Source organism: Terrapene carolina, unplaced genomic scaffold, assembly GCF_002925995.2.
Source record: "Terrapene carolina triunguis isolate 2854851 unplaced genomic scaffold, T_m_triunguis-2.0 Scaffold194, whole genome shotgun sequence".
NCBI classification, from domain to species: Eukaryota; Metazoa; Chordata; order Testudines; family Emydidae; genus Terrapene; species Terrapene triunguis.
This window is the reverse complement of record NW_020664545.1, coordinates 11,477,660-11,505,202: the sequence shown is the minus strand read 5'-3', so window position 1 is coordinate 11,505,202 and position 27,543 is coordinate 11,477,660. Positions and strand designations below refer to the sequence as shown.

General features: G+C 48.5%; 1 protein-coding gene across 1 annotated transcript in view; it reads left to right on the top strand.

The window, feature by feature from the left end:
* ONECUT3 (one cut homeobox 3) overlaps positions 1-26,656 on the top strand; it is an 87,219-nt gene extending 60,563 nt beyond the window's left edge. The window contains exon 2 of the mRNA XM_024204757.1: positions 26,364-26,656. Within this exon, the coding sequence (XP_024060525.1) occupies positions 26,364-26,656 (293 nt within the window). The remainder of the gene's footprint in view (positions 1-26,363) is intronic.
* The last annotated feature ends 887 nt before the right edge of the window (positions 26,657-27,543 follow it).

Sequence of the window (27,543 nt, the reverse complement as noted above, 5' to 3'; positions counted from 1 at the left end):
TGTGTGTGTGTGTGTGTGTGTGTGTGTGTGTGTGTGTGTGTGTGTGTTTTGAATGAGATGCAGAACATTTGCCAGGGCTAATATTCCAGAGAGAAGAAGCCAAACTCCATTGTTTAGAAGCTTTAGGAACGTCATGGCATCTGGAGTTTGGCCCCTTTTTAGGAACAGCGTGAGTTTGGGGACATTTTTGAATGGAAGGGTTCTAGAATTTCATTGCCTGAAGTTTGGAACGTCTAGGAAGTGGAGTGGTTCTAGAGTTTGGGATCTTCTAGAATTTTGTGGATTCTGGAGTTTGGAAATGTTTGGTACATTCCATTCCACTGCATGTGTGCGTGGTGGGGGGCGGGGGAAGCACTTTTTCGTTCTAGACATAAATAGTTACAAAATCCCAGATTTCTCCAAGTTATTTCCAAGCCCCCACCTGGTGTTTTCCTGGGCTGCCCTGCCATGAGGGCTATTGTGCAAGAAGGCAATACAGTAGTTGAACTAGGTTTCCCAAATCCCAGGTATTTGGTATCCCACAGGGTCTGAGAAGAAAAGAGAGGGGGTAGACTCCTGGCTCTGTTGAAGTCAGTGGGTGTTTTGCAGAGTTATGCGGAAGCATGGACCCTTGGGGACCCGATGGTCGTAGGTTGAGCTGATCAGAATTTTTCAACTTTCAAGCAACACCGTCAGTTTTTAAATTTTTCAAAAATAAAAAAGCAGGAAAAAGTTGGAAAAAAATCATTAATTTTTTTCTGTTTTTTTTCTTTCCCCCTCCCCTGCTATAGAGCTGGTGGCAATAGTTCAGGTTTTGAAAATATTTATAAAACCTAAAAAACTTTGAAACCATTTTCAAAACAATTTTACTGTTGTTTCCCCCCACCCTTCGGCCAGCTACAGTAAGTACCTCCACGAGAGAGCCGAACTGGCCCAGTGGTTAGAGGGCTAGCCTTAAGCTTAAAGCTAGCCTGGGTTTGAATCTTTGCTCTATCACAATCTTCCTATGTGGTCTTGGCCCCATCACTTAACCTTTCTGTGTCTCTGTTCCCCACCTGTAAAATGGAGATAATAGCATTGCTCTACCTGCCGTGCGGGGAGGTTGGGGGGGCGGGGTGTGTGTGAGATGCATACATATTAAAGTTCGGGGGGGGTCATATAAGTACCATGGACAGCTAGCAGGAGAACCCCTGCTCCCTCTAGAGGAGTTGAGTGATGGGTACCCAAGAAACACTGTAGCAACACAGAGTGACTTAGATGCTCAAGTGTCATTGGAAAATCAACAGGACGTAGGCTCCTAAATCACTGGGCGGGGGGGGGTGTTGAACACATTTCGCCCCAAAGCATATAAGAAGCAAAGGTTGACTTCAGATGGAATAGAGGCTGCCCAATGTTTCTGAAACCCAGCGGCCCGATCCGGGCCTGCCTTCCTATTAATCACAGAGAGAATCCAAGTAACTGCAGGCTTCCCCGGGGGCTTATCCCCTGGCGCTAGTGGGGCCCCAGCCTTTACACTGAACACACATTTGTATGGGTGCTTTCATTCACTGGGCATGTCTCCACTGCCAGAGACACCCTGGGGCAGCGAGTCTCGGAGCCTGGGTCGACTGGCAGCTCTTACTACAAGGCTGAGGTAGCAGTGTAGACGTTCTCACTCCGGCCGAAGGCCCTCCCCCTTCGCTGCGTTTCAGGATCCAGCCCAAACCTGACCATCTACACGGCTATTTGAGCTCCATAGCACAAGCCTGAGTCAGTTGAGTCGGGCTCTGAAAATCGCCACTGCAGAGTTGTGTGGCTTTTTGGCTGCACTGCTGTAACCACTGGCTTTTCTGTGGCAGAGGAGGACTTCGCCAGCACCAGAGAGCAGTACAGTGGGGCATCAGCAATTGAGATTTCCCCCAGCCCTGGATTCAAGACAGAGCCTTGCCAATTTTTTTTAAACGGAAATTTTTAAAAAGAACTGCGGAGTTTTCTTCAAAATTCCCCGTGACTTTTGAGTCTTCAGGGCAAGAAATAAAAAAAAGTTTCATCAAACAAAAAAGACACATTTCTTAGCTATGGAGGGAATGTTGCCGAATGTAGAGGAGGGGACAGGGAGCCAAGACTCCTGGGTTTAGCATGGTAGTCCCTGGTAGGACTGTGTAGCCTAATGATTAGTACTGGGAGTTGGGACTCCTGGGTTCTATTCCTAGATCTGCTATTGACTCACTGTGTGAGCCCGGGCAAATCTCTTAAATTTCTCCAGCTGTGAAATGGGTATAATGCTTACACTAGCGTCTTATGGGCCTTAATTCACGTGCTTTGGGAGGCGTGGATGGAAGGTACTGTATGAGAGCAAAAATATGAATATGCTGCATTTAGTGATAGGTGAAATATCCATCAGCAACCTACACTGTCCAAACCCCAGCCCTATATCATGTGGTGAAAAGCAGGACCGGAGACCAGAGTGCAAGCCCTCTAGCTTATTATAATTTATGATTGCACAGAGACACCCCGGTCATGGATTCATTGTGTTAGGTGCTGTGCAAACACAGAGAAAAGATATTCCCTGTTCCCAAGAGCTGACAATCTTGCGGTTTCCCTCAGGTTATGGTGGATAGACATTGACAATATTGCCATCAAATACTTTTGTGTGTGTGTGAGAGATGGGTTTGCAATGTAGGGACTAGTCCATTGCATGACTGCTGGGACCCAGCCAGGATTAAAGGAAGCTACATGTGCCAGAAAGTCCCACAGGTTGTGTCTGTGTCCAGTAGCCTCAATAAGGAATCCCCTTCATAATTTATTACAACCCAATGCGGTCTCTTTACTATGAAGTAAGCTGGAAGAGCCAAGCTAGTTAGCATGAACTAGAGCTGTTGATCCATCTGGACTATCTGCTCCCAGATATGCAGTAATTACCGTGTCTCTGGACAGATGTGAAGGATGACTGTCTATGCCAGTGGTCCCCAACCTTTTTGTGGCCAGTAGCACATTCATGTTTTCAGAAGAGTGTGGCGGGCGCCAACAACTTTTCAAGGCTTATTTTGTATTTGTACATTAAATAATACGAAAAACATCATATTTAATATTACATAATATATGAATCCAGAGAGAAGAGAGAAGCTGGAGAGAAGCCGCGAGGACAGAGAACACCGGCGCCCGCAGCCCTGGAGTACTCTGTCCCCAGCAGGCGTGTGGCCCCAGCTTCTCTCCCCTGCTGGGCACTAGGCGGGTGCACATAAATGCCCCGGCGGGCGCCATGGCACCCACGGGCACTGCGTTGGGGACCACTGGTCTATGCTCTTCTCCAGAGGGAAGTTTATTACTAGTGATGGCTATTGTGGATTCAGGGACTGGTCAGTTTTCTTGACTGAAATCCTTTTCCATCCAAAAAAATACAGTTTTGTTGAAACCGAACAGCTTTGCAAAAACAAGCCAATTTCAACAAAACGTGCATTGTTTTACCAACATAATTGGGGGGGGAGGGGAGAAATAGTTTCAAATTGCATTTTTTGTTTCATTTTTTTGAAAACCGGGGGGAAAAAATACAGTGGTTGGATTTTAACTAGAAACCTTAGGGATGGGAAGTCTGGTCTGCCTGGGGTTTGCCAGAGGACTTCTTGGAGGTATATGTGACTTGTGAACGCTCTGAGTCATACCATCGTTCAAAAAGAGCAGGAAGGAGGTGTTGCATCTTCAACATGGGCTCCTTTTCTCAGAAATGTTTATTAGTTATCGCAGTTAAATGTTTTAACAAAAAACGTGTTTCAACCCATCTGACTAAAAACCCCTTCCTCTCTCAATTGCTTTCAATTCCTGGCCTCTTGTGATGTCACCATTTCACTAGAGATTCATAGATTCTAGGACTGGAAGGGACCTCGAGAGGTCATCGAGTCCAGTCCCCTGCCCTCATGGCAGGACCAAATACCATCTAGACCATCCCGGATAGACATTTATCTAACCTACTCTTAAATATCTCCAGAGATGGAGATTCCACAACCTCCCTAGGCAATTTATTCCAGTGTTTAACCACCCTGACAGTTAGGAACTTTTTCCTAATGTCCAACCTAAAACTCCCTTGCTGCAGTTTAAGCCCATTGCTTCTTGTTCTATCCTTAGAGGCTAAGGTGAACAAGTTTTCTCCCTCCTCCTTATGACACCCTTTTAGATACCTGAAAACTGCTATCATGTCCCCTCTCAGTCTTCTCTTTTCCAAACTAAACAAACCCAATTCTTTCAGCCTTCCTTCATAGGTCATGTTCTCAAGACCTTTAATCATTCTTGTTGCTCTTCTCTGGACCCTCTCCAATTTCTCCACATCTTTCTTGAAATGCGGTGCCCAGAACTGGACACAATACTCCAGTTGAGGCCTAACCAGCACAGAGTAGAGCGGAAGAATGACTTCTCGTGTCTTGCTCACAACACACCTCTTAATACATCCCAGAATCATGTTTGCTTTTTTTGCAACAGCATCACACTGTTGACTCATATTTAGCTTCAGGACCTGAATTTTACAGGTAAAAAAAGTGTATTTAACAAATCTTTTCAGGCCTTCTTGTTACATCATCAAGCAAAAAAGGGCACAAGTTGTTTTTTTCTTTGCAGCTTCTCTGTTCACTAGAGACTCAAACCAACCTTGGACTCTACATTTTTTGTAGAAATGCAGATCAAGACTCAAAATTCCCCCAAAGCTCAGATCTGGGCTGGGGGGTGGGAAGGCAGGAGAGAGTTCATGCAGGGCAGACACAAAGCTTGGATCTCAGACCCAAAGTCTGGTGATCCCGTCTTGGGTTTTGGTTTGGCCCATTTCTAGCATCCAATAGGACCCAATTTTGGCTGGAACAAACCACCAAAATGCCCATAAGGAAGGCAGTTCTCATAGTACAGTCTAGAAGAAATCTGGTCTTCCAAATCACTTAGGTGACACGAGATACATTTGCATTGAGTGCTCGGCTTATAGCAGAGTGGGACATACTGACAGCAACTCAGGAAGGCCAGTCATGTAGCTGGGGGTTCAGCTATTCGGGATTCCGCTGTATCTCTGAGCAGGCTGTGCCAGAAATCTTACCGGGAAAGCTATTCCCAGCCTGATTTCCAACAGAGATGTTCGGATAAACCCCCCTGAGCTCCGAACACTCATTCAAACCGAACCTTGAAGGAGATTTCCCCCCCTGGGCTAGTTCAAGCCTATTTGACAGAGAAGAGAAAAGAGAGCCCGGTGTTTTTCTAACCTCACTTACAACCAGCATGTGGGCCCTGAAAAGCTCTGCCTGTCTTTTGTGACTTCAACAAATCGCCAGCACTTAAGCAAAGTGGGCAGAAAATTACAGGTTGTATTGCAGATGAATGGAGAGGGAGAGAGCACCGGGGTTGAGAAAACAGAGGTTTGGTGGGTATAATAGAGAAACTGCTGGCTGACAGCCTGCGGAGGCCTGGAAAGCCATCAGGTATTAGTTAAATGCTTATCGGCGCTCATGTTGGGAGGCATAATCGGTGCTTGATTGTCTCTATTATGTCCCTTTAGAAATGATTTGGTGGCTATTTTGCTTTGAGTTGTCAAGGTTAAGTCAAGGAAAATGCTCTTTCCCCCGTCTCTGTGACACTTACCCAAGAGCAGAAACCCGTCTGGGGGAAACAGGAGGCGGTCGTTTCTGTGCCGTTCGTCTCTCGGCACTAGTTCTACTCTGGAAGTTGACTAAGAAAATGTCCCCTTCGGACTTGCTCCCAGTGTGTTTTTCACAGTCAGGTGTGCAGATCTTAATGCCAGAAGTAAGCTGCTACTATCTGTTAACCCTGCAGAGACAGCTCAGCTCTGGGAGTGGGATCTGGCTCCAACAGAATGGCTTGCTAAGTTCCAATCAGTGACACCTCGCCATGGGGCTACAGAGGGCTCATGGAGGGGCTGATAAGCCCCGCAGCAGACTCTTAGTTACAGGTAATGATGCAGAAGAACGGAGGCTAGCTCAGCGTGTGGAGCCCAGGGGTGTTTGCAGGGGTGGCATTTGGACAAAATATATTTTTACTTGTAAGCTGAGCACGTTTGATCTGGAGTCACTGAGCGACCATAAACATGGAGCCTCCCAAGGCCATTTTTAGAGAGCTCTTCTTCCGGGGGGAAACCACCTTTGAAGTGCCCGATTCTCCTCTCACTTACCCAGCTGTAGCTCAGCGGCATCACTCCTGATTTCCGCATTTGTAAGTGAAGTGAAAACCAGGCCCCACGTCTCATATTTCCATACTGAGCTGCATTGCCATAGGAGGATTGTCTCCATGTCAGGGGAACTACTCGTAATATCCCTAGCTCTTAGCATCCGTAGATCTTAAAGTGCTTCACAAAGAGGTCAGTATCATGAGGGGGAAACTGAGACACCGATTGGTGACGTGAGCTGGCCATGATCATCCAGCAGGTCAGTGGCGGAGTTGAAAAAAAGAGGACCTAGGTCTTCTGAGATTCAATCAGTGATCTAGCCACGCTGCCTCCTTATTCTGCACCACCATCGTTCAACTGAATTATTTTGATACAAATGAAACTGTCTTATCCATGGCATTGAGTGGCCCATTGATAAATATGGGCCTTTTCACAGAGCAGGACAAGTCAAAGAATAAACCCGATGGTGAGATTTTGCCTACGAAGTAGTTTCCTGGGGAAAGTGGAGGAAGTCTGGTCACCGTAGACTTTTAAAACAAGACCAAACCCAACAGCAGACATACTAGCTGAGTGGGACTAGATTGGCTGGGGTCCAACAGCCCCGGGTAGAGCCCAGGTCTAGGAATCGCGCTGGTGGGTCATAATCATGGCTCAGCCATGGACCTACTCTTTGACCTTAGACAAATCACTTCCTCTTTCTATTTATTTCCCCTCCCACCCTCTTTCTGTCTTATCTGTTTCGACTGTAAACTCTCTGTAGAAGGGACTGTCTCTTACTATGGGTCTGTTCGGCACCCGGCAAGATGGGGCCCTGATCTCGAACGGATTCTCTAGGTGCTACTACAAAAATAAAGTATTTTCTCTCTCTGTTTTCTGAAAAAATACTTTCCTCTGCACCAAACCAAAATCCTCTATGGAAAGAGTGAAACTATTTGAATGGAACGACTAAACTTCCCCCAGTAAAGAGACCAGGTGGGGGAGGTAATATCTCTTATTGGACCAACTTCTGTTGGTGAAAGAGACAAGCTATCGAGCTTACGTAGAGCTCTTCAGGTCTGGGAAACTCACTCAGCATGTCACCGCTAAATACAAGGTGGACTAAGATTGTTTAGCATAAGTAGTTAACACACATCTCAAGAGATCATTCAAGGTAAAGAGGCCAGTGAACAGTCCTGCAGTCATAGGACAAAAAGGGGGTGGCGGGTTAGTGGTTACAGATTGTTGTAATGAGGCATAAATCCAGTGTCTCTGTTCAGTCCATGATTTTTTAGTGTCTAGCAAAGTTATGAATGTACGCTCCCAGGCTCATCTTTTGAAGGTGTTGTGCAGGTTTCCTTTGAGGACGAGCACTGAGAGGTCAGCTGTAGAGTGATCGCTTTGTGAAAGGGATTCGCCCACAGATGAGCTCCAATTTTTGTCTTTTTCCTGCACGAGTTCATTCGAGAGCACAGTGATTGTCTTGTTTCACCCCCTAGTTGTTGTTGGGGCATGAGGTACACCATATGTTGTGATACTTCCCATGTGGCAAATAGAAAAATGCAATGGGAAATCCTTTGTGCAGATTTTTTTGTGCATGCCACACTGGAGTATCCTATCTATGGTCATAGAATGTCAGGGTTAGAAGGGACCTCAGGAGATCATCTAGTCCAACCCCCTGCTCAAAGGGGGACCAATCCCCAGACAGATTTTTGCCCCAGATCCCTAAATGGCCCCCTCAAGGATTGAATTCACAACCCTGGGTTTAGCAGGCCAATGCTCAAACCACTGAGCTATCCCTCCCCCCTTACATAGACCCATTGCTGTAGTACCAGAGTATCTTGCAACCTTTCGTGCATTTTGCTTCACAACCCACACCCCCAGTGAGGTAGGGCCATGCTATTATCCCCATTGTACAGATAGGGAACTGAGGCACAGGAAGAGTAAGACCTGCAAAAGGTCATACAATGAGCCGATGGTAACCCAGGGAATTGAACGCGGAGTGCTTAGGTCCCAAGTTTGTGCTTTAACCACTCTATCACTCTCTCACCTAGAAGAGCAATGTTGCTTGAAACAAAGATGTATAGAATGGACACCCCTTGTCACAAGTAGCTCTAGGGTGTGAATCGCCCTTGCCTTGCACCTTGTCTCATCCCTTCCACCAGTGCAGCGTGTATGTAAAACACTACCATTGTGATGCAGTAAGAGCTAGGTAGTCTCTTACCTGCCCTGTGTCTGAATAGAGAACTTTAATCTCCAGGGCTGCTGGTTTCTTTATGTTTTTAAAGAATACCGTTTTGGTGCAAAGGGGGTTTCCTGTCCATTCCTCGACGCTGTCTTATAATCTAGCAAGTGAGCCGCATAAACAGCTGATGGCCAGTGCAGATCACTTTGAGCTTTAAAGCGAGGGGCTGCTTGCTACTACAAGTGACTGGGGGGGAGGCGATCATAGGGCTGCATGTTTCTCCTGCCTCGCTAATTACGATCTCAGTCGCAAATGCACTCAGCTTAAAGGAAGAGGCTGTTTTCCTACCTGCCAGCCCTGCAAACTCCCCCTGGGATCTGAGAACCAAGCTGGGCTCATTCCATCTCATGCTTCATCACGCATAATGCAGGGCCACCAATGCCCTCAGTGACACCCCAGTCCCTGCCACCTTAACGTCTTCCAATTAATCCCGCAGTGACACCCGTGGTGTCCCACTGCCAGCAGCAGATTTGCACAGTTACCGCTGACTGGAAGGTAGGAAAACATAGCATAGACTCCAGCGCCGCTCCCAGAGTGCCATTGGCAGAGCTAACAGCGGTAAAAAGCTGCAGGAGCTTAGATTTCCAAAGGCATCTCCACGTGAGATCCTCTCTTCAATTAGCATTTATTAGGGGGCTGGCTGGACGTTTCAGTTGGTCACGGGTTTGAATCCAGCCCAGCCCAGTAGGGACTGAACATTGTCCTCCTCTAATGGAGGTGTGGTGGCATCCATGAGATGAGTTTGGTGGGTCTCAGTTCCAGCTCCCCCAATCCAAGCTGTGCGCTAACGGGCAGGCTCAGCAGAGAGTCAGAGAAGTGCCAGGGGGATGGAGAGTGACCTGCCCACAAAGGAGGTCCCGTCCCCCCTAGATTGTGCATGAGGCATGCTAACAGGGCGGCCTCCACTGAAGACAAGGAGAGCGCTTCCTTCACCAGGCCTGCCAGGCCACTGCCTTCCGCCCCCACTAAACCCATGCTGGTTTTTAAAGCTGACGTTTATGGCTCTACACAAACTATTTGCAGCTATACAAATTGGCTCCTTTAATAATTTGCCTATAATGTCGCCCTGTGGAGCGGCACCAACCGTGGCTACAGGAGCATGTGGTTTAATACCATCCACGTGCCCTAAACCTGAGCAGCTGAGCCTGACGCAGGTGGGGTGGGGGAGCAGGGAACCCTCTCCAGCCAGCCCGGGGAGGGGGAGCAGAGCCCCGATGCTACAGCACTGAGGCAACCGATCCAAGGAGGACTGGATCCATCAGCCAGCCTCAGGCTGTGGCCCCGTCTGCCCACAGGCAGCAGCGCCATAGAGAAGGGGCCTGAACTCTCAGGGAAACCACCCCAACACACACTTAATCAATCAAAGGCAAGAACTGTGAGGCCTGGCAGGCCGAGTAATTAGTGACTGTGCAGCAGCAGAGTGAAATATTCGTCTTGCCCTTTGAAGCAGAAATTAGATAGAAAGCGTCAGGTGTGGAACTAGCAGTTGCTCGTGTTTTGGCGAGCGGGTTGGGGCGGTTTGGTAAATGTCAGTGCTGATGAAATAGAGGCAGGGCTGAGCCAGGTACAGTGCCGGCAAATACTATAAACACAGAGCTCTGCCCAATACCCCTCAGGCCTGACCGCAGCCCCCCTGTTACTCCAGTTCTGGAGCTCCCGCCCAGTTCTGCCACCACGTCTCAGACCTGTCTACGGTCCCCTGCCCCTGTTACTCCAGTTCTGGAGCTCCTGCCCAGTTCTGCCACCGCATCTCAGGCCTGTCTACAGTCCCCTGCCCCGTCGCTCCAGTTCTGGCGCTCCCCGCCCTGCCAGCGAACCAGGTCTGTTGTGCAACGCTCTTACCTTCTCAGGCCCCCACACCGCTCTGCCAATGCAGGTCAGTTCTGATCTTCCAGGGTCTGTGTACACAGCCAGCCTGGGTGAACCGGCTCGGGCTCGCCCCGCTGCACTAAAACCAGCCATGCAGACATTGCGGCTCACGCTGGAGCTTGGGCTCTGAAGCTGGTGGTGGGGGAGTGGGATGGTTTCAGAGCCTAACCCCAACTTCAAAGCGCTGTCCACACAGCTATTTTCAGAGCGCTAGCGCCAGCCCCACTAAGCCACGTCAGTCAACCCAGGCTGGGAGCCTCGCTGCCACGGGCTGTGTAGACGTAGCCCTGCTGTTCATGCCCAAACCATGGGGTGGAGCCAAAGGAGAACGACAAACTCATTGCACATGTGACCACACCCGGATAAAAAGGTCCAGGTCTAACAGAGCATGGGGCTAGAGAGCCACCAAGCCGGCGTCCCTGAACGGAAACCCTCTTGTTTGTTGGAATTCAGGGATCCCCAGTATGCGGCACCGCGGGGAGTTACTCCGGCTGCAGAGAATAAGTACCCGAGTAGTTAACAGCAATACGCTTATGGCAGCTTTTATCCCATGGTGCTTTGCAAATTTTATATGTACGGGGTTCCCTTTACCAACCACTGAAGCAAATCAGCTCTTAAACAGCAGGCAACTGCACTCTGCATGGCAGACAGCGTGGGCTAGTGGCTAGTGCAGTGGGTTATGAGACCTGCAGTGCTTAGTTTGTGTCAGGGCTGAGTCCCGGCACCTCTGGGCCTGGCAGTTCAGAACCCGGCACCCCTGGGCCTGGTGGTTCAGAGCCCAGCACCTCTGGGCCTGGCAGTTCAGAGCCCCAGCACCGCTGGGCCTGGCAGTTCAGAGCCCCGGCACCGCTGGGCCTGGCGGTTCAGAGCCCGGCACCTCTGGGCCTGGCAGTTCAGAGCCCGGCACCTCTGGGCCTGGCAGTTCAGAGCCCTGGCATCCCTGGGCCTGGCAGTTCAGAGCCCCGGCACCTCTGGGCCTGGCAGTTCAGAGCCCAGCACCTCTGGCCTTGCCACATCAGTGATGAAAGTAAAAAAATTACTTGAGCCTTGGCACCTCTTTCATTACAAATTAAGCACTGGAGACCTGAGTTCAGGTCCTCACACTGCTAGTAACCTGACATGTGACCTTGGGTGAGTTACTTCCACTCTAGTTCCCCTCCCGCCCAGTGTCTAGTTAGGTTCTGTGGGGGCAGAGACTGTCTCTTGCTATATACAACACCGAGCACCACAGCGCCTGTAACATTAATAAAAATAACACTTTGAGACAGGAAGTGAAGAAGAAGAATGTATCCAACGGCAATTGCAGGTTGGTAAAATATAATTCATTACCCAGACTGGAATTTGGCCACATCCCTCTGGTTAAAACCCCAACGTTAAAAATTATTATTAATATTTTATTATTGCATTAGCAAGCAAAAGCTCCCATCAAGATGGGACATCATTGTTCTAGGTGCATAGACACAAGTTGACGTATTCTTGCAGCTTTGAAGTGGAACTTTAATGACCACAAGTGGGCCGGACCTGAGTTTGAATTGTCTACCCAAAGGCACCCTTATAAAATAGTGCTGTCCAGAGCAATCCTCTTCCCCACGGGCTTGCGTCAGTGATTGGAGTCGAGTAACTAATTCCCAGCAAATAATGTAGTCAGCGAATTTTGCTCCATTAGGCGAGCAGTTTGCTGTTTTCTCAAATGAACTCCTCGTTACAAGCTATTCTGTGAGTGGCACCAAGTGGCTGATATGGTAACACAGGAGCAGCAGGGTACAGGGAAGTGCTGGCTACTCTCTTCCCCCCCACCTCCCATGCCAGTAGCAAGGGACCCTACATCCTAACAGTTTGTCACTATCGTTAGGATTGCAGTAGCATGCAGTGGCCCCAGCTAAGGTCCCGACCCCCGTGTGAGAGGCACTGCCTAAGGGAGCTAGTTGGAGATTTTCCAGTGGAACCTTCTCTGTTGGAAAAGGCTGATGCATTAAAAGCCAAACGTTTCATGGAAACGGGCCCAGTTGGATTAAATTTCGTTTGGGGGGGGGGAAATGTCTTGAGAAAGTTGAACAGAAAAAAGGGCGACAGCGCAGAATTTCCTGCACAATGGAAAATCGAGTTCCCACCCAGCTCTACTGTGGACACAAGAACGGCCATAGTGGGTCAGACCAAGGGTCCATCTAGCCCAGTATCCTGTCCTCTGAAAGTGTCTGGTACCAGGTGCTTCAGAGGGAGTGAACAGAACAGGGCAATTCTTGAGTGATCCATCCCCTGCCATCCAGTCTCAGCTTCTGGCAGTCAGAGGTTTGGGGTGGCCCCGAGCATGGGGTTGCATCCCTGACCATTTTGGCTAATAGCCATTGATGGATCTATCCTCCATGAACTTATCTGTAAGAATATAAGAATGGCCATACTGGACAAAGTTGCCAGCTCTCACGATTTTATTGCCAATCTCGTGATATTTGGTCTTTTTCTTAAATCCCCAGCTCCTGGAGTCCTGGGGTTAGATGGAAATCCCAGCATTTCGTTTTTAAAAGATAACTTTCTAGCCCTCGGGATTGTTGGACCTGAAACCATAACCCCATAAAAGTTCAAAAAGCAGAAGGCAAATAACAGGGTACAAAATCTATTATTTTTCAGATCTCACGATTTTAAGCCAATGGCATGATATTTGAATGCATGGGGTTGGTAATACTGCATGATGGCCACCTGCTTGGCCAGCACACCAGGGATTGAACCAGACCGAAAAGCTTTAGCTACTACCGCTTCAGCTGAAGAGCCAAGCAGCTAGAGTAACGGAGTGTAACAATTCAAATCCTCTGTGGAATGGCATCGAGGGGGACCTGTAGCACACACACCAGTGGGTTCCATATACACGTAGAACCATACATTCCCTGTCCCAAAGAGCTTACATTCTAAAGAGACAAGAGGAGTAATAGTATCCGCGTTTTATCGCTGAGGAGGGACAGTGACGTGCTATAAGGAGCCTGTGATCGAACTAGAAATTGAACCCGAAGTACTGACATCTCAGGCCACAAGACCATCCTCTCGCCACATACTTGGATTGCCCCCCATTTGTAAGGCTGGCGAGAACATTAGAGCCCCAAACCCGTCCCAATATTCTGCACCCCCCTCTTCCGTGCTCCCACTCACCTTCTTCCAACCATCCACGTAGAGTTGGTCTGCTCAGGGACGTTGACCGGAACAGCGACTGCCAAACAAGCTATTCAGCATGAGCTATTCTAGAACGGCTCCCCCCGCGGACACTATATTCCAGAATAAAAGTGATTGTATTCCAAAATATGTACCCCACTTTGTAAGCGCAAATCATTCCAGAACGAAGGGGCTTTTATTCTGGAATAGGGTGTCCACTCAGGAAGCTATTCTGGACTAGCCTGTTTTGCAGTAGCTAGTCCGGTCAATTTCTCCCTGTGGACAAGCTTTACGCTCCTTGTGCAATGACCTCTCTCCTGCCCCCGCCATTCCCAGAATGCCGCATTTTGGGGGAGGCTGCAGCATCCAAGGGCACCGATTGGCTGACCAAGAAGCCCCGCCTTTGTGAGAGTTGGGCTTTCTTCCAGCATAGGTTGCACAAATGTGGCAAACCTCTCCCACTCCCATTTCCACCGTGTTGGTGCGGTATTAGGTCAGGGCCTCCTTCCAGACAGAGGACGCCCAGACAGCTCCTGGCAGACAAAGCCTGCCTGGGAAAGCAGCTGCGAGGGATGAGAAATATGAAAAAGATCCATCAGCGTGGGGTTTAGATAGCCATTGTAAATAGACCTGACTAGAGTCACTATTGATTTTTCTTGCACAGAGCTGTAATTAGATTGAACTGGGAAGAGGCATGTTAAGCTGCATCAGCAGAAAAAAGAAAGAAAAAAAAGAAAGAAAGAATGAACCAGGGAGGTTCTTTCCTGATCCACTTCACTGCAGCATCTCTCCTGCCTGTGTCCACCCCTTTCAGCACGTTAAGTCTGGAAAGTGCCTAAGCTGTCCAAATCCCAAAGAAGGCACCGTGATCCTCTCCACAAGGCCCAGGATAGGCAGTCAGGGGAGTATGATTCTATCCCTGGCTCCGCTACTTACTCCCTGGGTGACCTTAGGTGAATCTCTATGCCTCCCCGTGCCTCAGTTTCCTCAGCTGTAAAATGGGGATAATGATACCGACCTCCTTTGTAAAGTGCTTTGAGCTCTCTGGGTGAAAAGTGCTATATCAGCGCTAAGAATCAAATCCCAGCCTTAGTGACTAGAGTCGGGAGATTTTTTGACACATCATAAGCTAGGATTCGGCCTCATTCAGGTGGCCACGATTATGGCCTCTCAGTCCTGTATGGGTTGGCAGCAGGATTTGAACCAGGGACCTTCAGCCCTTAAATGATAGGCTTCTTTTGAGAGACAGAAGGTCTCCTGGTTGAAGGAGTGGACTAAGACCCTGGAGATCTTTGCTCAAATGGCAGCTGGGTCACATACTTCCCGTGTCTTTCAGGCAGTCACTTCATCTCCTGTGGCGTCAATTGCCCAGCTGTGAAATGGGGAGAACCATCCCTTTGTCGTCTATTTAGATTGTGAGCTCTTAGGGTCGGGCTATACGGCAGCTGGGCTTGCACCTCCCAGCCTGGCTAGACAGTCTCGTGCTGGCAGCGCGGACGCTACAGCTCAGGTTCTCAGGCCCAGCCAAGCCAGGGACTTGCTCCACCGCAAGCCACGTCCACACTGCTATTTTCAGCGTGCTAGCTCAAGCCCCACTAACACGAGTCACCCGGGCTGGGGGCCTGCGTCCAGCTGCAATGGAGACACACCTTTATCCATGTGCACAGCACCCAGCATCCTGGGGCCCCGATCTCAGAGAGAGTGTCATCATAATACAAAGACTAAGGGTTTAATATTTAGTATCTCTATAGTCCTGCTAATCCCTAAGGGTGTAGAAAGGGCAGCGATAGCACAGCCACAGTGTGGCTAATGCTCATGATTTTATCCCAAGGGTTGCCATATTTGGCTCTTCTATTTTTAAGTCCCTGGCTCTTGGATTAGGGGAGAATCTCAGCTTTCATTCTTTGTAAAAGGACATTTCTAGCCCTAATGGTTGCCTGAAAACGTGACCCGAGCGTAACCTACAGCCTCCACAACTAGAATATACATAAAATGAACCCAGTTTTTTTCTGAATCACATGATTTTTAAGCTGATCTCATGATTATTTGAGACCTGGCTCAAGATTTTTGAATGTTTGGAGTTGCTAATACCGCACCTGGGAAGCATTGCTGTTGTCAGAGAGCCTCAAGGATTAAGGGTTCTTCTGGGCTGTTTGGAAACTGTGGGTCCCTGAGCCAGCCCTATACAACAATGCAGCTTTTGCAAAAGAAAATCATGCCTCGCCAATCTATTAGAATTCTTTGAGGGTGTCAACAAGCATATGGACAAGGGATGATCCAGTGGATATAGTGTACTTGGACTTTCAGAAAGTCTTTGACAAGGTCCCTCACCAAAGCCTCGTAAGCAATCATGGGATAAGAGGGAAGGTACTCTCATCAGTAACTGCTTAAAAGATATAGGAAACAAATGGTAGGATTAAATGGTGAGTTTTCACAATGGAGAGAGGCCGATAGTGGGGTGGCCCAAGGATCTGTACTGCAACCTGTGCTCTTCAACATATTCATAAATGGTCTGGAAAGGGGCCTGAATAGTAAGGTGACAAAATTTGGAGACGATGCAAAATTACTCATGATAATAAAGTCCAAAGCTGACTGTTAAGAGTTACAAAGGAATCTCACTCAACTGGATCTCTGGGCAACACAATGGATGAAATTCAATGAATTCACTTCACATGAAATTCAGTGTTGATAAGTTCAATGTAATGCACATTGGAAAACATAATCCCAACTGTACATACAAAATGATGGGGTCTAAATTAGCTGTTACCACTCAAGAACGATCTTGGAGTCATTGTGGATAGTTCTCTGAAAATATCCCCTCAATGTGCAACAGTGGTCATAAAAAGCTAACAGAATGTTAGGAACCATTAGGAAAGGGATAAATAATAAAACAGAAAATGTCATAATGCCACCCCATAAATCCTTGAATGCGGTGTGCAGTTCTGGTCGCCCCATCTCCAAAAAGGATATATTAGAACTGGAAAAGGTACGGAGAAGGGCAACAAAACTGTTTAGGAGGATGAAGAGCTTCCATTTGAGGAGAGATTAAAAAGACTGGGACTGTTCATCTTAGAAAAGAGATGGCTAAGGGGTGGGATATGAGAGAAGTCTATAAAATCATGACTGGTATGGAGATAGTAAATAAGGAAGTGTTATTTACCCCTTCACATAACACAAGAACCAGGGGTCACCCAATGAAATTAATAGGCAGCAGGTTTAAAACTAGCATAAGGTAGTATTTCTTCACACAACGCACAGTCAACCTGTGGAACTCATTGCCAGGGGATGTTGTGAAGTTCAAAAGTATAACTGGGTTCAAAAAATAATTCGATAAATTGATGGAGGATAGGTCCATCAGTGGCTATTAGCCAAGATGGTCTGCGACGCAACCCCATGCTCTGGATGTTCCTAAACCTCTGACTGCCAGAAGCTGGGACTAGACAAACGGGGGATGGAGCCCTCGATAAATTGCCCTGTTCTGTTTATTCCCTTTGGGGCACCTGGCACTGGCCACTGTCAGAAGACAGGAAACTGGGCTAGATGGACCATTGCTCTGACCCAGTCTGGCCATTCTTATGTTCTTACAGAGAGGAAAAATGACTAGCCCAATGTCACACAGACAAAAAAGTATCAGCACCAGAATGAGACCCCAACTCGATTTGCTCCGTAGCCTTCTGCCTAACCCGCTCGATCACAACAGACCATGGTCCCCCCGTCCTAAGCATATCACTTGTGTATGACAAATATATTCAGTAGCAATACTAAGACTATACTTTGTTTTCAACAGCAGCCCTGTTTGTAGCCAACCAATCAGAACACTATATCTGAGGTCTCAGTGTTCCAACAGTAATTCATTATTGCATGATCATTAATAATTACTCGTAATAATTGTGTTTAGAAACAAATGCTGGGTTTAAAAACTTGAAACACCGAATAACCAATATTGTCTATGCTTATCCAATACAGCATGTCTAGAGGATAATCAATACATGGGGAACGTAATAGGACAAATTCAACCCTGCAGGTCATCCCAGTAGCTTTACCCAGGGTTAATATGGCCTATTATCTGCCTATGGGAGAGCACACCAACCTCACACATACCACATGGGAGTTCCCATGCAAGCTACCGTAGACCGACCACATGTAGCAAGAAGCTGGAGGTATTTGCAGCCATACCACACGCAGCAGGAGACAAGAGCTACAAGAGGCAGCACAGATTTTCAAACGCTGCTGGGCATTTTGCGGGCCCTGCCCACCTGGACACACTTTAGACTGACCTGATTTTCAGAGTGCGCTGAGCAGTCGCCCTCTGAAAACCGGCCCCTAGAAGGTGCTGAATGCTGGGCCCTGAAAACTCACTAGTCACTTTTGAAAATCTAGGCCCTGCCATGTACAGTCAGTGGCAGGAAGTATTTGCAGATAAAAGATATGGGGCGGTCCTGCAGCTCTGCCACATAAAGGATAAGGAGCAAAGAGGGGGCACAGACATATTGTACTCAGGATGTTAGACTAGAACATGATCAAGTCCTTTGTGACCTAAAAATGTATAACTCTATAGCCCAGACAATGGAGACCGGGAGATATGACTATTATGCCACCCATAGCCAGAAGCTGGAGCTATGCCACACACCAACAGAGGGAGATGCTGCTGCATTTATACAGTGGTCACTAACAGAAAGTCAACATTTGCCATGCGCATTAATTCCTACTCTGAGCACAGGGAAGATGTTACATTAGCTCAGAGATTGCTGGGTAGTAACTGTTGGCAGACGGTGACCATTCTATCACAGGTAGCAAGAGGCAGTAAATAGCCTTGACGCCGGTTATGCCTTTGCTTTCTCCACAACGTTAACAATTCCTATACACGCCAATACCACATTGTTGTTGCAGTTGCACTGTCCACACTGGTTTGACCTGCTGCACACCTTTGCCTCTGGCTCGCGATTGTAACATTGTCGAGTGTGAGCACAGGATTGGACAAAAGCGTGTCTTGCAGCGAACGGGGAGGTGGCGGGGGTGAAGGTGGAGGAGGGAATATTGTCGTAGCAAACACATCACTCACTGTTCCGATTGTGCACATCTGCGGGGTTTTTGTTTGCTTGCTTTGTTTTTCTTTTTTAAATTGGTGTCTGGAAAAAAAGTCAAATTTTCTATAAAAGGTTTCTTTTGTTTGTTTGTTTTGCAAGCATCTGATGGTCATAGGGTAGGTTTTTCCACTACAACATTCATCTGCCGGTTGTTTGACTGAGGGACCTTATGGGACACAGGCTCCACCTGGTACCACAAAGGGTTAAAAGTATCTTTGTTATGTAGGATGTTTGTTTCCACTGAAGAAAGAGCATCTGGATTCAGGGCCATTTGCAAGGGCCAGGAAAATTATTTCTGTTAACCATTATTACCAGAGAGAAAATGGCTTGAACTGAATATATTTGCTTGGGCAAATCTGTTGTCTCCTGTAAACCATCTGTCCTAACTAGAGCTAAGCAAATATGGTGCACTCAGCCAATCAGGGGACAGAATCCACACCATGGGATTTATATGACCAATCTGTATGCATGGAATGCATACAGAATCTGTTTGGGAGCAGTCCATGGAGCTAAAAAAAATGCCTAAAATTCATTGATTAATGAATAAATTTGAGGAAATTACAACCTGCTTGTGTCTATTCCAAGCAGCAGGCAAAGAGGCTAAATTTGCTGGACAAATGATTTGGGACAAATGATTCACGCAGCTCAAGACCTGCCCAACTTTGGCTGGAAGTGGAGGACCTCAGAAGTTAGCTTGATACTGTTAGTTCAAGGTGCCTGTAATTGAAATAGGATTCGGACATGAACGCGAACGAAAGCAATTCAGAAGAAGAAATGGATTTTGCCAGTAATTAGGAGGAACTGAATTGCAATTAAAATGTACTCTCACTATTCCTCATGTTAAAGGCCAGGATTAGAAGCAGCCGCATTGAGGCCTGCAATTTCATTTAAACTGGAAACAAGAAGCACATTTTTAACGGGAAAGGTAATTAACCACTGGAGCAACTTATCCCGGGTTGTGATGGCTTCTCCATCATCTGGAGTCTTTAAATCAAGCCTGGATATATTTTAAAACAATATTCTTGAGCTCAGTCACAAACTGTTGACCTCGAGGCTGGAATGACTGGGTGGCATTCTCTGGCCTGGACTATGCAGTTCACGGTGGTCCCTTCTGGCTTTCAGATCTATGAATCTTGCTCCTGCAATAAGCTACCTGCACAAACCATAGTGCGAAGAGCTGTGCATGCCTGAAACGCACAGTAACGTTTTCAAAAGCAACTAAGTGACTTAGGCACCTAAATCTCATTGACTTTCATTGAAATACGAGACCCTAAGTCACTGCAGAAAAAAAAGGGGGGGGGGGTTTATATTGAGATAGCTCTGGCATTGGTGACAAGGCAGAGGTAGTTTGTACCTTGATGTAGCTCAGAATAACACACCTCTTTTCTTCCAGAGATCTCAAAGCACCTCATTATTATCCCTCTCATGCCGTCTGGCGTGGCTCACGAGCAAGAATACCTACCTCAGGGCAGACTGTTGAGGAGCAGGGCACAAACCCCAAACTGGTTGCAAGTTCTAGACTTAGATTTCACCAATCACATAACAAGTGTAAACTCCTCCGGGGCTATACAGCCTTACCATGGAGTCACAGACAGTCCCCTTGGGCACTCCGGTCTATCTTGCCACCCAGGCAAGCTTGACTCTGTGATAGACGGTCACGTTACACCAAAGATCACAAAAAAGTCAGGTTACTCCCAGTCCCAAAGGACCAGTCACTTACCCTAGGTCGATTTGCACCTTAGCTCCCACACCAAAGACAATGCTTGTAGCCACGCCTATAGCCAACTAACTAAGGATTCATTAACTAGGAAAAAGAAACGAGCGTTATTTACAAGGTTAAAGCCGGGAAGCAAACACACACAAACGAGTCACAGTCAGGTGTCAAAAGGGACTAGCAACGTCTATAGTACGCAGACTCAGAATATCCCTTAGGGTTAACCCAGGCGAAACAGTTGGGGGGCTCCTTGCATGTGCTTAGAAATCCCCACATCTCAGAGTTCCAGGAAGTTCTCTCTAACAGGCATTTTAATTCCCTTCCCCCAGCGTTCACGCTGTGATGGGATGAGGGCTTGGGCATGTACCCCCTTCAGGTCTGGGGGGGAAGCAATCAGCAAAGTGCCTGTTCCACAATGGCTGGTTTGCATTCACTAGTCCTTCCTGATGGGCAGGAGATAACGCCTCCTGTAGGCATCCAGCATTAGGGGAAGTTTGCCCCTGTTTGGTGAGTTACATAATTTCAGACCAAACATTTTACAGTAACAGATCAAGGAGCCAGAACAAACACGTAAGAATTACCTTATAGCATGGGAAATCAACGTTGTGCATGAGATTAATGCATGCAGTGACTTACAAGCATTTCATAAAGTCTAAACACTATACACCATCTCAGTCCAATACCTATCTTAATAATACTAACACACAGGTGAGACAGACGGGTGTCCAGCTATGCATTGTTCAGTGAGGCCTAAAAGCCTTTGCATGAGATAGCACCTGGTCTGCCAGCATTACAATCCCCATTTTACAGATAGGGAAACTGAGGCTCAGAAAGGGGAAGGGACTTGCCTGATGTCACCCAGCAGGCCAGTGGTAGAATCTGGGATAGAATCAGGGCTCCTGAGTCCCCATCCAGAGCTCTATCCACTAGGTAACCTGGTCTCCCCTATAAATGACTCTAGTTTTTACATATACCCCCACCTAGGGTTGATCTCCGCTAGCCGCGACAAGGTTAAAAACTACAGTGTGTGTTTTATATTGAGATAGCGTTTCAAGGTGGCTAGCTAGCTTATTGTGAAAACACAGCTTATTTTTTGCAGTGGAGAAATAGCTTAGGCACATTTAAAAATATTACCTAGTTAGATGTCTAAATGCAAGTGATCTTGCATGCAAAATGAAAGGCTCTTCTCCAAAATCCATCCCTAAGCCTCTACAAATCTTCGGAAAGCGAGCTGGGATCTGTGGGCAGGTCTACCCTGAAAACGTTGCATCGGCGCAGCTGCGGCATGTAAGTGGAGACACTCCTACACCGACGGGAGAGATTTTTCGCACCACAGTTATACCGATGTAAGTCTGTAGTGTAGACCTGGCCACAGTTAATTTCAGTTCACCTTTAAGTTGGCCTTAATACAGAGTAATATCCCATTGTGATTTTCTACCGCTCTGATCTTTGTGGGTGTAGAACACTCCTCTGCTGATCCCGGGGGATTTCACACTCACTTTGTACGGGTGTACGTGACCACACACAAGGTGTATAGCAGTGGAGAATCAGCCCCACATGTCTGACTTTTCCCTGCACTCTGGATCCCTTTACGTCACAAAGCCTGACACAAGGGAATGCTTGGGACCGGTAGATTAGGGCAGACGGCTTCAGAACGATGCCTTTACATTGGGACTGACCGTATAAAATGAGACCCTCCCTTTCCTGCCCACTAAATATCTCCCCATTTACACATCAACGCTGTTGAGGTCTGATAACATTTCTACTGGACATGAAAAATAGATATATATTGGGGAAATTTGTGAGGACTTTTTTTTTTATGTTTCCCCTCTGTTTTCTGACCAAGTACAGAGGTGATCAAAGACGTTTTGAAATTTTATTTGAAATTTTTGGAAATGAGAAATTTTGAAATTAAAAAAGGGCAAAGCTTAAAAAAAATCTTCACAGGTCCGTCCCACCCCCCCCCCACAAACACATGCACCCTTTTTGTTTAAATCCAGCTCACCTGCCAAAGAGCCAAATCCTCAGGACTTTATTTATTCATTTTTTGTACTTGCTCAGGCAAAACTACTACTGAAGTTAACGGTAGCTTTGTTGCAATGAGCAAAGCATGAATAAGGACCCTCAGAATTCAACTCCAGGACAGCTCACTGCTAGGACAAAGGTGATGTGCATCATTAAGTAGAGATGCCAGGGTTCTGGTGCTCATGACCCCGGCTTACCTGGATTTTGGATGACGTCTCCATAAATACCACAAGCTAGAGGGTAGTTTTTAGAATAGTGTCATGACTACATTTCTGGAGGACCTTGGAACTCTAGAGATCAGATGTTGCTTTCATTTACATGGCTACAATTCTAGAGTAATTCCTTTGACTCTGTAGGTGTGGCTACACTTAAAAATTTAGTCATGTTTTAACACATGTTAAAGAACACAATCGTAAATTCGGGGGTAGACAGGACAGTCTGGACCAAATTCTCCATTGCCCTGTACCTTGTACAGTCTTTTACACCAGTGCAAAGTGGCGCTAAAATCAAAATGGGTTTGTTTTACACCCACTATGCACTGGTGTAAATAACCATACAAGGTACAGAACAATGGCAAATCAAGCCCAGAACGTGCAACCTAGGGCTGAACACAACTAGGAACAAATGTGTGTCATGTCCACACTAGCATTTACAATCATGTTAGTTAGCACATGGGAAAACATGACTAGAAATTCCAGTGTAGACAAACTCTAGTAGAGTTCCCCGACATAAGATCCTCGCCAAAGTATTGAGACCAAGTCCCAGTGTCCTCAGAAGGTGCAATAATAGCTCTCCTGAACTGACCCCATAAAACCATTAAATAACAGGCAAGGAACCTTTACCTTGTGTCATTGGCAATGAAGATGGATTGTGCTCCTCACTGTGAATCATCGGGAAAAGGAGAGGATACTATTTAAGAGTGTTAAATGGCAGGTGGGCAGAGCAAAGAGGTGAAAATACCAGACCAACCTTGCCAGACCCATGATAAACGAGTCTGAAATGGCCTTGGAATCCTGGACACAAAAATGGAGCTTCTTGATTGGCTGTAGGGGATGTCATACCCATGAAACCCAACGAAATGCACCAGTCTAATTTGTATCCTCTGTTCTTCTTTATTTGGTGTTGATTTTTAAGGGATTTCCATTTCACAACAGCTATAGGACACAGCAGGCTATGCATGCCCATGGGCCCATCTGTCCTCTCAAGCAGTCCAGCTCCCACAGAATTTTTGAGGCCATAGACTCATAGACTTTAAGGCCAGAAGGGACCATCCTGATCATCTAGTCTGACCTCCCACACATTGCTGGCCAGAGAACCTCACTCGCCCACTCCAGCTCAGATCCTTGCAAGTGGAACCTGTCCTTCTGCTCCAGCTGGCCAAAGTCCGTGAACAAACCACTCCTGATGAGACTCAGATATTTTTGATGTGAGGCTGGCACGGGGGCTGATGGCATCCGGGGTCTGTTTGGCTAAGAGCTTAAGGCATGAGCAGAGAGCGTGCCCATTAGCTGAGCACCAATATCCCACCAGGGAGATCCTCCAGCTGAGAAGGTGTTGAGTGTGTGTGATGTCGCACTCACACGGCTGATCCACAAAGGGCAGTTACAGAGAGAGAGCTCGCCATGTGGTAGGGACCTGGGGCCAGATCAGCAGCAGCAGTAATTGGTCACAGCGTCATTGACTTACATCTTACGCAAGTTCTGGCTCCCGCGTGGAGCGAGGTGCGCCCCCCCCAGCTCAGACTCACCTCACTCCTTTGAGCCCCCGCCCTGTCTTCGGCATTTCCGATGAGCTAGCTAAGGAGGCTCCCCGCTCACTGTGCTGGCTTCCGGGCATCTCGCTCTGCCCGTGCATTGTACAGGAAGGCCGGGCGCCTGACTCAAGGCTGTGTATCCCAGCTGGCAACAGGGCACCCACAAGTCAGACACTGCAACGCTGAATCTCCGGGTATGTCTCCACTTCCAAAAGAGACCCACGGCAGCGAGTCTCAGAGCCTGGGTCTACAGCCTCGGTCTCGCAAGGCTCATGCTACAGCACCGAACACAGCCGTGTAGACGTCCCCGCTCAGGCTCTCAGACCTGGCGAAGGGGATGGATCCCAAAGCCCGAGCTCCAGCCCACGCGGGAACGTCTGCACGGCTATTTTCAGCACCATAGCACGAGCCAGAGACCCAGGCTCTGCGACTCGCCGCCACGGGGTTTTGTTTGCAGTGTAGACACGCCGTAAGTCCCACCCGAAGGGCCGTTTTAGAACATGGTTATCAGCATAGGAACCTCTCTCAGGGACATGAAAAATCCACACTCCTGAGAGATGCAGGCAGGGCTGGCTTTAGGCCGATTCCCCCGATTCCCCGGAATCGGGCCCTATGCCTAAGAGAGTCCCGCACATTAAGTGCCTTTTAAATTTTTTTTATTCACCCGGCGGCAGTCCACTCGGGTCTTTGGCGGCACTTCGGCGGCAGGGGGGTCCGCTCCGGATCTTCGGCGGCATTTCGGCGGCGGGGGGTCCTTCAGTGCCGCGGAAGACCCAGAGCGGAACCCCCGCTGCTGAAGTGCCGCCGAAGACCCGGCCCACCGCCGGGTATTCGAATCGGGCCCCGCAGCTCCTAAAGCCGGCCCTGGATGCAGCTTTGCCGACCTAACCCCCTGTGTAGACAGGGCTAGGGTGATGGAAGAATTCGTCTGTCCACCTAGCTACTGCTTCTCGGGGAGGTGGCTTAACCGCAGGGATGGGAGAACCCCGCCTGGTGCTGTAATGAGTGTCCACACAGCAGCACCAGGGCTGTGCCGCTGTAGCGTTTGAAGTGTAGACACCCCCGAGGTTCCTAAATCACTTGGGCACTTTTGAAACGCCCAGACAACTTTAACATATACTGCAGAAAAATGGCAACCCAAAGCCACGCATTTTGCTTCAACAAGGAGGTTTTTTTCCTTTAAAAAACAAAACAAAACATGGCAAAAGTTTTCCCCAAAAGAGCAAACATTGGGCATTTGTGCCAAGTAAAATCCATATATTTAGTCATTGCCTCAGCCCCCATGCAGAGCGCAGAGAGTTTAATGGGGCTTTATTTATTTATTGTTATTATTTATTTTATTATGGAGGTATCCCCTGGGAGCCCCAGGCATGTCCCAGGACCAGGCGCCACGCAAACACAAAAAGCGAAAAGATGGTCCCTGTGCAAAGAGCTCACAATCTGCTCACCCCCTGCTCACAACTTCCGTGTGCCGCCCGCAGGGGAACGCACCTCCTGGGGTGACCTATTGCTCAGCGCCGAGACGGGGGCATGGCGGGGATTTTTAACTATGGGACCTGGTCCTGTTGGACAGAAATGTATCAGTGACGTGCTGAGAATGGACTTGAATCCAGCAGGAGAGGGAGCAGAGAGGGTAGCGAAGGCAGTTGGGGAAGCCTAGATTCCCTGGACCGTCGCATAGTCCATTCCACAGACAGAGGGGAAATGAGGGCAAACCCCGTCACAATCCACTCTGGGAGCTGAATGATCATTGTCTCATTTTGCTTTGAGAACCACTGGTGCGGGCCAGGAAATGTGAGCAGCCGTCACAGAAAGTCCACTTAGAAAATTTCAGCTGTTTCCTGCTGTTTTAAGTTGGCATCTGGGCTTAGGGGCAGAGCCACAGGTCTGAGGATCCACTGGTTCACAGGTTTGTTGGTTGTCCAACTGAGGTCAGCAGAGACCAGCAGACACCAATGGAGAGCAACAGAAGGTTTCCAATGGGGCCTACTGGAACCTCCGCTCTAGGGCTGTAAACTTGGCAGAGGATTGCATGCTTCCCTGTATTAGCCCCACTCAGGATTTAGGAATTAAGAGGCCCCAAATTGCCAGAGAGTGAGGAGGGCAAAATCAAGCCATGAGTTTCCTCCAATTCCAGCCCTGCTGCCAGAAGGAGATACTAGAGTGACCCATGAGTTGCAAGTTTCCAAGGGCTTCCACGCGGTCACTTGCATGGCATGTCTTAGGCAGGTGGCCCCATCTCAAGAGACAGAGGCAATAGAAAGGAAGGAGAAGGAGACACCTTTGGTCCCATCTCAAGAGACGGCGGCAATAGAGAGGAAGAGAGAGATGGAGAGATGGCAGAGGGGGATGGGCCGAAAGTGAGGGCGGAAGTAGTGAGAAAGGAGCGCAGGGCACCATGGGCCCGCACCCAATTAATGGCCGTGTTCTTTCTTTTGAACATCTAGCCTGCAAACGCAAAGAACAGGAGCAGCAGAAAGACAGGAACCTGCAGCCCAAGAAGCAGCGGCTGGTCTTCACGGACCTGCAGCGCCGCACCCTGATCGCGATCTTCAAGGAGAACAAGCGCCCCTCCAAGGAGATGCAGATGACCATCTCGCAGCAGCTGGGCCTGGAGCTCAACACCGTCAGCAACTTCTTCATGAACGCCCGCCGGCGGTGCATGAACCGCTGGCAGGAGGATGCGGGCGCCAACCCTGGGGTTCCCTCATCTTCTACAAGCACTTTCTCCAAAGCATGATGCCCCTCTTCTGTCCCTCCCCGACCCCCAGCCACTGCCTCCTCACGACAAAGCCAACCACATCCCCCCGCCCATCCCACAACAAGCCACGCCAACCTTGGCCATCCAGGTGGGTGCTCTTGGGTGCTGCAGGGAAACCACCCCACCAAACTCATCGTGCAGAGATGCTGTGACTTGCCCCCTGGGCCTTGGCTTAGTCCCGTGTCTCGCTGCCACGCACGAGCCCTGGAAGAAGCTCGCTTCAAAGGGGAACCATTCGGAACAGGGGGGTTTCCTTCCCTTCAGAGCTCTGAGGAATCTTTCCCAATGGAGTGAGTGACCCCCAGGCCCTTGGGGGAGAATGAGGGCTCCTGATTTTTGCAGCGGAGGAGACTGTGCCCCACCCCGCCCCCCACACGCTGCCGCGTTTGCTGGGCTCGTATTTCCATCGCACGTTATTGGCCTTTCCCCTCCCCCTGTAAGATACGAGATTGAGGGGTGAGTTTCAGCCCCGCGCTCTCCACATGTTCAGTCCCTGAGCGTGTGTGTGTGGGGGAGAAATTTGAGGCATTCAGGCCCAGCCTGTCCAAGGCACGTAGCGCTGAGGTGCCTGATTCCCATTGATCTCAGTGACTGATTTCATCGGGAGTTCGGATCCGAGACCCTTCCCAAAACCCCACGAGGCACCTCTCTGCAGCTGTAGGCACCTGCGTACGTTTAAAAATCCGGCCCGTCGAGCCCAGGGGGCAGGTGCCGGGCACCTGGAGAGAGGATACGCTGAGATGTACACTTTAAAGGTAACTGAGCACCCAAGGCTGGGGAGAGGGTCGGTGCTCTGCTCCCTTTAAAGTGTTATTGCTCACAGGGAGAGCAGGGCAGTGTTATCTAGCAGGGAGAGCATAGCGAAC